Source organism: Lissotriton vulgaris, unplaced genomic scaffold, assembly GCF_964263255.1.
Source record: "Lissotriton vulgaris unplaced genomic scaffold, aLisVul1.2 SCAFFOLD_1804, whole genome shotgun sequence".
In the NCBI taxonomy this organism is placed as follows: Eukaryota; Metazoa; Chordata; class Amphibia; order Caudata; family Salamandridae; genus Lissotriton; species Lissotriton vulgaris.
The window spans coordinates 314216-326527 of record NW_028244125.1 but is presented as its reverse complement, the minus strand read 5'-3'; the positions used below and the strand labels follow the sequence as shown (position 1 = coordinate 326527).

Genomic DNA, 12312 nt, shown 5'->3' with positions numbered 1-12312 from the left:
CATTGAAAAACCATTGCAAAACCATTGCAAGGGGCAGCTCAGTTATTGGCTTTGGGTACCTCAGGTTATTGGTGAACCTATAAGCCCGATATATCCCGACAACCATAAGGGTCAAATGGACGTAATGGTATATTGCTTTCAATATCTTTCCATAGTTAGAATTGGTAACAGGAGAAAATGTAGGCACACAGGGCTGTTTCTTTCGACTCAATTTCAAATATTTATAATTTAATCTGTTACTTTCTATAAGGAAACCTTGAAGGATCTACACAAGTGACCCCGAGCTGAATTCAAAATGTCATCTACTTTCCAGAAATGTATAGCTCTTCAGGATTCATTAATGTTTTCACACCCTTTTCTACCACTAACTGGAAGGAGGTTACAGCACAAGAAATAGAAAAATGGTATCAGTCCCAGTAAAATGCCAAAACTGTGCAAACATTTTTTGTTTTCTGACAAACATCTTCCTGTTCTTGAAAGCTGGGAAGATGGTGATTTTAGCACCACAAACTGTTCATTGATACCATATGCAGGGGAAAAAACAGACACCACTTCTGCAGCACTTTTTTCTTATCCCCACCCCCCCAAAAAATAAACCTGAATGTTGCTGTATTTTGACTAATGTTTGGTCCGCTCCAAGGGAATCCACAAACCCTGGCTAGCTTTAGAATTCACAGGATATTGGGGAAAAGGATGCTAATTTTGTGTGGATACCCTGTGTGGACAAAAAGTTATGGTGGCCTAAGCGCAAACTACCCCGATTATCCCAAAAAGGGTGTGGCACACGGGGAGGGCCTTGCAGCAAAAGGGTTACTCTCTAAGTACGTGAATTAGTGCTACAGCAGAACTATTCCTCATGGTCTTAAATGACTTTTTGAATTCGGTCCCTAGTTTTTGAAAAAATAACATGCTGATAATTACCATTTTACTTACTACATAATTTAGCTACTCTTGCTTCACAGTTTACACATGGATTATGCTAATTCTATGCTTTTCTATTGGTTCATTTTGTTTCTTTTCACCTCATGTAATCGTTTGTCTGATATTCTTTTTTTCCCTTTTTATGAACCTCTCACTCGGACTCCATCTTCACATTTGCTTAGCTTTAATCTCCCTGTCAGCTTTATTTCTACCTGGTCTGCAGCAAACAGCTGTTACTCTTGGGACTGTTTGCTTAGAGGAACAGTGTTTAGGTATTTAATTCATCAATGACTAACTGACTTATTAATGTTTTACCTGTATTAACAGATAACAGATGGTATATTGATAATGCAAATATAGTATCGCTCCGTGTAGACATCACGTGCTATATAAAAGAGTGTGCTTCATGTTAAGATCTAATGCAGCATAGAAACCAAAGACTTCTGCAGAAGATTCGTCTTCTCCATCAATACAGGTAAAGATTAATCTGCTTATTAATTTAGGAGTTAAGGTAGACATAACAGCTAATCAACATTTATATGGTTGTCTCAGATATCCTGCAACCATCAGTATATGTGTGGGGTTCTAAGAGCTGTATCAAGCAGAAATCTCCAGTATAAAAGCTACATTGATGTCACTAATGGAAAGAGAGTAACTAAGGATGAGAAATGACAATGTTTATTCAGAACAAGCCTGGTGCCCATGGACCTACTGAACTGATTCGGTTTGAGCATGTATTTTGGAAGTAGGGGCTGGATTTACATTGAGGGTGGTAAAATGACAAAAAAACCTGGGTTGTAGTATATAAAAGGGCACACTATCCCTGTCTGGTGCATATGCATCCACAACTGTCTACACCCATTGCAGACAGGAGCAGTGTGCCAAATTACATTTAAAAAAAGTGCTGTCCCCAGAGCAGGGGCATGTCTGCCTCAAGCTTAGCATTGATAGAGGTGTGAGACTGCCATTCTGACTTTTAATACAGAGGGACTGGGAGCACGTTGAGGATGAAGCAGGGACCCTATACAAGTGATTGCAGCGCATCACTGGACCCAACGAAATGATGATTGGGAGGATCCCTGGGACCCCATAAACTCCTGCTACGAGGCATCTTCAGTGGGCTGCATTGACTGGGCACCACTTCATTTGAGGCACAAAATTAGTGAGCTAACAGATGGACTCTTGCTATTGTGCCTGCATCTGTAATACCACTCAAGGGCAAAGGTGTTTCCTCATTTTTAAGGGGTTATGCCCCCCTGCCCTTGAGGAGACACCTGCCTGGGATCATTGACACAGACGTGGTGTCTGCAATCCCTTCAGTAAAAACCAGCACGAATACCAACTATGCCCCAGGGCACCTACTGAAATATGACCCCCTGGATTTCTCAGTCTGCCAAACAATTACTACCAGCCTATTGCTGGGAGTAATGGAAAATGATTTCTTGCCTACAGGCAGGACAGCTATCTGGTTTGTGATCGCACCATGTAGGCGAGAGCCTTGCTTGGACTTGTTTGATTCTTCTGGAGCTAGGATTTGTGCTCAGCTGATTGGAGGGTAATTGTGTTTGTTGTGACCTGTATCCCAGGGTCCCAGAGACAACGCATCGCACCTATAAACCAGGGCTGACTCTAGATCCACTTGATCCCCCTCAGGACTCCCTCCGACTGTAGATTCCAGAGGTATGTTTAGTATTTTGCATTTGCTGCTGCAGTTTGTTTGCAGTGTGAATTATCTGCAGGCGGTAGTATTGCAGAAATGTGCATTTGCACGTGCATGCATTTTACTGTTCACATGTAAAAACTATCTCTAGTCTAACACCTCAGAAAATACAGGGGTGTGTTGGTCTTTGTTACACCCTATTCACCCCCTAAGGCCTGTTGTGCAAAATCATGGTCGCAAAGAAGAAGGTGCAAATTGAACATCGGCTGATGTGCATTCCTTTCATCACCTTGTTTTGTGAGCTGTAGACTCCATATGTGCAATGGCTTTACCCAATACGGTTTTACGTATGTCAGGTCTTTTTGTCTAGAGTGACACAGTGAGCGAAAAACAATGGACTGGAATGTGGCTCAACCCATCGTAAAGTGCTGAGAATAACTCGAGCCTTAGGTTCATCACCTTGTTTTTTAATTTGCAAACAAGGTTGCATTTTGTAAAGTCACTAATGGACTAGTTACATCATAAAATGTATTTTTATAAGAACTTCACAAAAGTACCTGCTGTAGTAATAATAACATGACCTGACTGAAAATACACGGATGGAGGTCTGCTAACATGTTTTTTAAAGCAGCCGTGTCCTTTAGAAGGACAGATGCTGCATTTAAAGTAAGAATGTTTAGGGCATTGGATGACATCCGGGGGACCATGCAATAGTCCACTGAAACACTGTCTGCTCCCCAAAGCCACCCACAATGTCTCCGTGTGCATGGTTTGGCAGCAACTTTAAGTAGTTTTAAAGCCCATTCAAATATGGGTCATGGTTGCAGTTCATTTCAGGTATGTGGCACACTGCAAGCACCAGCAAGAACCTGGTAGCAGTGTTTGGGGTGCCATTATTTATAAATCACACAAACAATGAAAAAGTATATACATGTTTAAATGTTTTTACAATGTAACCCATTGACTCGCCAGTACATGGCATTTAACAGGACTACTTTCTGTGTGGGGATGGGGGCGACACTATTCTTGTGCAGACTGCCTTCACTCAAACAAGAGGAAAGCAATAGCAGAAGTGGAGTCAGTCACTGACCTTTTCTATATCCTATGGTGGGCAGAAGAAACGTGTGAATGGCAGTACAACTGAACAATGGATGAAGAGGGCTGCCTGAAGAAACCCTGCACATACGTATTTGAAGGTTTACATATTTCTAATCAAATGAAAAGGTTTTGGATCACATCAGATCCAATGTCTTCTCCTGCACCCAACACTGTTACCACCAAATAACCTTTACCATAGAAATCCTCTAACTTGAATTAAGGCCAGGAGTGCAGGATATCAACTCAGACAATGAAGTCACATTAAAACATTCACAGCAACAAAGATCTTGACAAAGCATTGCAAACCCTGGTGATCTTCCTTATTGACTGTCGACATCTCCTCCTTCTGGCCTGCAAAAAGTATTCTTTACTCCTTGAAGTTTGGATGCACTGTGCAGCAAGCCTCATTTTAAACCAAGAATAGCATTGGAAAAGCCTATGGGTCTGGCATTGGAGGAAATCATTTTTGGCTTTGTCAATGCTTGTTTTTTTACAATAGTTTTGTAGAAAAAATGATTACTGTGGGAGCTATTGCCCACTCAACAATATTTTAAAACAATTGTCTAAAAGCAAACATATTTATGGGTCTCCAAAAATATTCATTGCCAAAGGAGTCCCTGGCACTGAAGAGAACTACTTTTAAGGTAGATGTGCTCCATGTGAAAGAGCAGAATGCTTGTCACTCACAATGACTTAAGATAGTTAAAATAATTTTAGTAAAATTAAAAGGTCTTGGCTAAAGTCAGACCTATAAAGGTGACGATATCACTTAGAGAGACCTGAAGCTAAAACCTCATTTTCTTAGACCAGGTATAAAACATTTTAGGGGTCCTCGAATTGTGAGAATCTGATTGGAAGTGCATACATCAGCAGGAAGTGCACCCCGCACAAGCCTTCTAAAAACACCCTTCAAGGACTACTTGATGACAAAGTCTTGAGATACATAGTAAACATGGAAGCACCTTTCTATACAAACTAATGGGGGACTCCTACCCAGGGCCGGACTGGGTACCGAAACTGGCCCTGGCAAATTGCTGGGCCTGGGCCACCGGTAAGGGGAGTGCTATTGCAGTGAGCTGTTCTTATACTGATGGCGCGCAGAACTACCAGTTCAATTTACCATACTCACCTGGGCCCTTAAACATTCACACTTTGAACTAGTAATCCTGCTACTACTTACAGCCTATCACTTCCTTATTTCCTTTTAGGACGAATACCTGTATACTAAGATTTACCAATCCTTTTCACCTATGTTATAAGTCCTAGGGATCGAAAAGGGAGTTAGCATAATAGGTAGCATTTAATAATTTACCTTTTCTGTGATATAATAACCACAGACTCTGGAGACGTTTTAAACACTTTATCTATGCAAGTTTTGGTGAGTCAGCAGCCACAATACAGTGACCAGAAATTTTACAAGTAAGAATATGATTAATAAGACCTAAAGTTTGCAAGAAATCACAGTAACACCTTTAGACATTGGTACCTGGGAAGGGTGAAAAAGGGAAACCGCACAAGGACATACCACATAGATTATATTTACTTAGTATGATGTGAGGACCTACCCTGGCCACAGGCTGGGGCAAAGATAGGGCTCCCGACTAACAGGTGCCAACGGGACAGTACAGTTGCAGAACAGGACAGGTAACCTCCACTGGTGCAACGCCAGTGTCACACCCCTCACTACGGAAAATAGGAACCCCGACTGGGTAATCGATAATTCTCCCTCAGCAACACCCCGATTATTCTGACAGAGTGCTCCGCCAGCACCTCTGCTCTCGATCTCCTACAGCATATGTTGGGTCAGTGACAGGTCAGATAATCGGACAAGTCGGACAATTTCTCTAACTAAGCTTACTTTAGTTATACCATTTCCAGGGCAATATACCACCCCTAAATGTTGCAATACTATGTCTTCCCCTTCAGTGATTGGTCAGAAAGACAAGGAGAGGTCATCACATCATACTAAGTTGAGGTCATTTCAACTTAATATAGTTGATCAATGTTCCCACCCATAATTTACTTTCCCATGTCTTTATTCCGCCCTGCAATAATATTACATTTTATAAATACAAAGTTTCTAGTTCTTTTCCTTTCCCAGGTTATGAATTTGTGGTTCCCATGCACGTTGCCGGAAAGACAGTCACTGGCACCAGTTCAATGCCACTGCTTGAGGTCTCTCAAAGTTCTCGACTCATGCGCAGAGCGGTTTTCAATATGGCTGTTCATGTCACCCTTTAGGCCCAAGTACAAGCTATTAATAAAGTCAAAGAGAAACACATTAGAATACAAAAATAAATGAATGCACTGTATACCACTTATTTCTACTCTAACCCCATTACTTTATTTATACTATAGCATTAATAGTTAAGCAAAACACACAAGTTTTATTACAAGCAAGAGCATATGCTTTAGTAAGAGTAAGCATGAAGCGGCTGTCTTGGCATTAGTGCGCAGAAGCAAGAAATTCCCACCAGAAGCGAAAGACGTCACACCACGTAGATGTGGCAGACGCATGCTCAGAAAAGTTCCCACGTTTTCGGCGGCCATTTTAGGACACTCGGGTTACTGTTAGTAAAAGCACATTGACAAGCTTCCCCAACTTACTATACATTTAGTTAAATGCAAATATTAATAAGACAAAAATGTTGATTAATATATTATATGTTATTTCGAGAGGGCTGAGCTCAAGCAAGTTTCTGTACGTATGAAACCTTGCTCCATCAATATGTCTGTGATATCTTGCAACAAGCTGCTCCTCAAACTCTGAAAAGCGTTCAGACTCCTGTGAGCCTTAAAAGTTGATATAGGAGAAAGTAAGTTTCAGTCAACTGTGATTGTCATATTATATGGTGGGCTAATCAAATGAGTCTCCTGTCTTCCCATTCTACCCTTTCTTCTGTTTCGCCAGCCTCGCCCATGATTATGGTAGACCTCTGTTTCCTATCCAATTTCAATTAAATTAAAATTGTTAAAACATTTGTTTTTCTATTCGCAGAATGAAAGCTGCACTTACAGCTGCGTTTGTCTGCACGCTGCTGCTTGTCGTGGATTCAGCAGGGCCAGGTAATGTAAATAGCCATTATCATACATTATTGAGTTTCTTTGTAATGTACAAAGCTGCATTTTCATTATCTTCACATTATATTTCCATTATCTCTAGCCCATTTTTTAAGCCCTTGAGCACTGGCATATCTTGGTATTTCCATCCACTGTGCTCTCCTAGTAAGCATCTGGTTCTTCTCCTAGACACTGGAAGACCAGATGTATGTTGCTCTTCTGAAGGTGTTGTATTATGAAATATCGAGGCTAGAAATATCAAGAAATACTAATATTCTGGACAGAATATTGAGGGAAAACATAAGGTAAGTGGTTATAGAGGAAGTATAGAGTTCCTAACCCAACATCTATGGAGCTTCAAGATATAGCGCCAAAGTACATGTTAGATCTGTCAGCCTTACGGTGGTCTTCCCCCACATGTTTTCCTTGCTTACCTCCTCTTTTTGCTGATTTGTTTTTTGGCCTTAGGAATCTGAGCACTTTACCACTGCTGACCAGTGATGAGGTGAATGTTCTTCTCCCTTAAACATGTTACCATTGGTGTATATAAAATTGGCATATTTAATTTACTTGTAAGCCCTTTGTAAAATGGTATACCATATACCTATGGCCTACAAATTAAATGCTACTAGTGGGCCTGCAGCACTGATTGTGCCACCCACACAAGTAGCCCTTTAAATTTGTCTCAGGCCTGCCACTGCAGAGCCTGTGTGCCGTTTTTCTGCCACTTCGACTTGGCATTTGAAACCCTCTACCAAGCCTTAAACTCCCATACATCACCCCTAAGGTTTGCCCTAGGAAGCCAATAGGGCAGGGTGTTGTGTAAGAAAAAGGTAGGTCATGTACCTCCTAACATCCAAATTCATGTTCCACTACTGTGAGGCCTGCTCCTCTCATAGGTTAAGATTGGGAATTCCTTAATACAATTTTAAGCTGTAAAACTGATTAGAAAAGGAGTAGCCATGTCATGTCTGATATCTTTGGAATGGTAATAACAAATCCACTTTGCTGATAAAATTTAATTTGACATTACAATTTTTGATATGCCACTTTAAGAACATGGACATTTCCAGGATCTTACAGTTCTGTGTGCCTGCTGCATGTCTTCAATACAAGTCTGGGGTGGGTGACAGCTGCACTTTGTGCATTCCCTTTAGACAGCCAGGAAGATGAGGTGTACATGAATACTCATCTGCATTCTGATGGCTCTTGCTTGGCAGGAAGGGAGAGAGGGCCTGACACTTACACCTGAATAGCCAGTAACATGCCCCCACACAAAGGGCTGATTACCCCCTACTGATAGTCTGGAGCTGGGCTGGGAAGAAGGGACCTCTGTGCACTTCAAAGATCATTCTTTGAACTAACCCCCACTTCAAAGGCACAACTGGGTATAAGTACTGGGTCTCAGACACCCACCCAAATCAGAAAGTTTTATACCTACAACTGGATTCTATCAGAAAAACTGCTGTGCTGTATGAAGGACTGACACTCTGCTGGACTGCCGACCTGGAAGGATTGCTTTTCTGCTGTGCTGTATTGCTGCTGTTCGACCCTTCTGGGAGAGCTGGACTCTGCCTTGCACCCCAAAGTGTTCTCCAAGGGCTTGTTGATTTGCCTCCAGTTGTTAAGACTCAGGTAAATCAAAGTCTCCGCCCCTGCTCTTGTGCCAGGTTCACTGAAAGTAGTACCTAACAAAAGGAAAGGGTCCCTTTCATTCCAACAGGGTAGGGAACCAACAAGACAAAAAAGTTAAAAAATAATACCTCCTTTGGGCCAAAAAGTCCAAACCAAGGATCAACCAATATCACCAAAACAAAAAATACAAATATAATAATATAAATATATATGCACAGTACCAATTCATTTTTTCTATAGAAAAACGAATATGTAATCATTGAAATCACAATATAGAAAACATCATAATTTGTACAAAAGGATGAAAGGATGGATTTGTGTAGGAACTTTTAATATCACCATAATGTAAAGAAAAAATCATTTAAAAATTGTATGTAGTAATTATTATTGTTGGCTAAAGACAATCTTTATTGTTTTAAAATTATGTTATCGGTTGATCCTTGGTTTGGACGTGTGAGAGGTGAATTACTTATTTGCACAAAGGGGGAGTTATTTTTGACTCTTTGTCTCACTGGAAGGTATCCCAGATACATGCTTCAGAGGCACTGACGCATCCGCTGACTGTGTGAGCAGAAATCAAACACATTGTCCCTGTGGCAGGAGCAGAACCTGGCACATCGCATCTGAACTGCTGCAGCGCCTGCAGAAAACTACAGGTTGTAGGATAAGGTGAAGGCCAGCATCAAAAGCAAAATCCCCACCAGACAGCACACCTGAACTGAGGTTTGGTGTGTCTTACAGAGGTCTAAATTCTGTGACCAAGACTGATGCTCATCCTATCCTGTCAGAGTGGTATGAACAGAGGTGTACACATATTTTGATGCATTGCTTCAACGGAGGTTGACTCAGGTCAGAGACAAAATGTTCTCACATCCAGGGTGATTAGGCAGTCCTCAAGGAACTGGTTGTGTGGTTGCCTAGGCCCGCCGGTGTTCATCTTGTTGCATAGTAGCGCCTTTAAGCAGCCACCACTGGCAGTCGGGAGTTTATGGCACAAATTTAGGAAGGAGCCAGCTCTAGCAGGCCGCTGATTGTAAAGACCCAGTTTCGGCCTAATATGGGCGGCAGAAGACATTTTCGGCAAGTGAAGAGCAAATGTTACAAGTTAGTTTAGAAGCTTGCCTTTTTTGCCCAGTAGTAAGGTTTGGGCCCCACATCGAGTTACACAATTTTGATAGAGTCATCGGAAGGGCCATAACCTTTGTTTCTTCGGAACTTCATTCTGTTGCTGAGAGTGAGATCCTCTTGTGTCAATAGGAACAAGAAGTTTTTGTACGAGTGATCTTTCGTGATCTTATTGCCGTTGCAGAACCAGACATCCCTATGGTAAAATTTCCTTACGAGTGTAACAACTTTGGTTTTCTTTAGGTTAACTTCCAAGCTGTTAGAGGCAGTGCAGGAGTGCAGCTGGTTTAGCAATGCTGGAACCCTACTCCTGTATAGCTGAAGAGGGCCATCTGCACAAAGTAGGTCGCTGATGTGTTTCCGGTCAATCTTTAGGGAGGGTCTGTGGATGGTATCAAGGGATTTAGACAGATCAGAAATAAACAGTTTGAATAGCAGGGGGGCTAAAATGCACCCCAGCTTTACACCCTGCATGGTGGAGATTTATCTTGACCCGCAGGCACCATCAGTTAGTTTAATGCAAATCCAGGTTTTGAAATGTAACTGGATAATGGCCTCTTGAAGTTTATATGGCATGCCCCATTTCTTTACTTTGGACCAGGGTGTACCCCCCAGACGCGCTGTGAAATGCCACCATGAAGTCTACGAAACAGTATTGCAACAGGGTGTGTGAGGTGATTGCTTTGGCAGATAAAATTGATATGGCAAAAACGTTGGATAGTGTACCAGATGCTGCAGTGAATCCCATTTGGTTCTTTGGTATGTGCCTGCTTTGGACATAGCTGAGGAGGTGGGTACAATTGGGCTAGGGACAGACACATTCACTTGCCTGCTCACCCAGGCCCAGAGGTTCCTTGAGTTGGAATTCTTGCTCTCACGTAGGAGAATCGCCAGGAAGTGGTTTGAGCGACTTGACTTCTTTGCATGAACAGCACACTTATACTTTTTCAGCACCAGATAGAATATTTAGATTTGCTCTTTATTCTCTGGGGTTTTTCAAACCCCTCTCACGGCAGTGCTGTGAGCTTTCTTTAGGCTTTAAATAGTTGTTGTAGGGGAAAATTACTTGGTGTGATTGTATGACTGAACACATTTTTAAGCTGATCGTGGACATTTTATAAGAAATTGGTTAATAAAACAATCAGTGAGATTGTTTTATTAAATTATCAAAAACAAACAAAAAAACGTTTTATTAAAGAATACCGTGGCCAGACTTGTCCTCGGCATCCTCCGGCACGAACACATCAGCCAAGACCTGTGGCGACTCCACTGGCTCCCCTTAGTAAAGAGAGTAACCTTCAAAATCCTCACTCATGCCTACAAATGCCTGAAAAACAACTGACCCAAATTCCTCAATGACAGAATAAACTTCCACTTACCCAGAAGGAATCTGCGATCGTCCAACTTCGCACTCGCTGAAACCCAGCGCATTCACAGAGCCAGTGCAGGTGGAAGATCGTTCTCTCACATTGCGGCCAAGACCTGGAGCGAGCTACTAGCAGACATCAGAAGCGCCCCCTCCCTGAACACCATCAGGAAAACCCTCAAGATCTGGCTCTTCGGCTGAACAGGGCGGCATACACCCCGCACCCTACCTGCGCACAGCACCTTGAGACCCTCACGGGTGAGTAGTGCGCTTATAATTCTCTGATTGATTGATTGATTGATTGATTGATGTCACCTAAGTCTGCCCCTGCGGTTGATTTTATTTATTCAGCCATGGATATATTTTACCGCTGATGTAATCTCTCCATTTGAGGAGCCTGAGGTTGTTGGTGTAAATACCCTTGCTTGTGTCACAGGCTGAGGTGTAGTGGGACATATTGGAATTTATTCTTGTGAACTGGGGCCAGTGGTCAGTGTCAGTGAGCGGAACTATGCAGTAGCTTTCCACTGAGGGGAACATTTCCGCGTTACATATGGTATAGATGAGATAGTAACAAGTTTCTCCATCAGTTCTTGACCAACTGGGGGGATGTTTTTTGACAACCGGCTATTTGGTACTTTAAAGGGCATGTTGTTGCTGACCAGCAGGACCAGGAATACCCCTAGTCAGCTTCGTGAGCAGCCCTTTGGCCTGATATGTTCAACAATGTTCCGGAAGCCCTCTGGGGAGATCTCATCATTGACTTTGTGGGGATCTTGGAAGAGGTTTATGTTAAAGTCACCTGTTAACATGTAATCAGATAGAGGATGGTCCCTGGCCAGGTCACACAGGACGAATGTTAGCCTGTTATGTTTTGACCTTTTCTACCTTGTACTAAGATTGGTTTAGAAGTTAATCAGCACGAGCAAGCGCTGGGGTCTCCAGTTGCAAATTTATATTCTTGTAACCAATGTGTGGCTTAATGGCTAGGGCAGCTGACTTTTGAACCTGGGGAATACGGTTCGAGTTTGGCGTTGGGCTCAAACATCCTCTGATTCTGGGCAAATCACTTAATCTCCCCGTGCCCAAAAATGATTGTGCTTGTCTTTACTGCAAATGGTGCTCATGCAAAGCGCTCTGATACTCGGGTGGAGTGCGCACTATATAAAACTGAAAACAAAAAGTTCTCTTGGAATATTATTAGTTCCATTTGCACCTACTGTTTTACAGAAGTGTATAATGACAGACCACAATTTGATCTACCGTACTTGTGCTCTCTGGAAGCACATCTACTGAGGTGGATAAAGCCAGTGATAGTATGACTCCACACAGACCATGTTTATTGTAAGGCAAAGATTTCAAAGGCACTCAGAAAGGCTGTGAGATCGGGGGAACCAAAGTTTCTGTGAGAAGCCATTGATATTCCAGAAGCACAAAGATGGAGATG

The 12312-nt window shown here is 42.2% G+C and overlaps 1 protein-coding gene across 4 annotated transcripts in view; it reads left to right on the top strand.

Moving 5' to 3' along the window:
- Positions 1-1281: 1281 nt before the first annotated feature.
- Positions 1282-12312, top strand: part of LOC147668144 (fucolectin-like) — a 205182-nt gene continuing 194151 nt past the window's right edge. For 2 of the 4 annotated variants that reach the window (XM_086948749.1, XM_086948751.1), the window contains exons 1-2: positions 1282-1396; positions 6678-6745. In XM_086948749.1, coding sequence (XP_086804875.1) covers positions 1341-1396; positions 6678-6745 — 124 coding nt within the window. In that variant the 5' untranslated portion in view covers positions 1282-1340. The remainder of the gene's footprint in view (positions 1397-6677; positions 6746-12312) is intronic. The other 2 variants (XM_086948750.1, XM_086948752.1) reach the window with 2 other exon arrangements.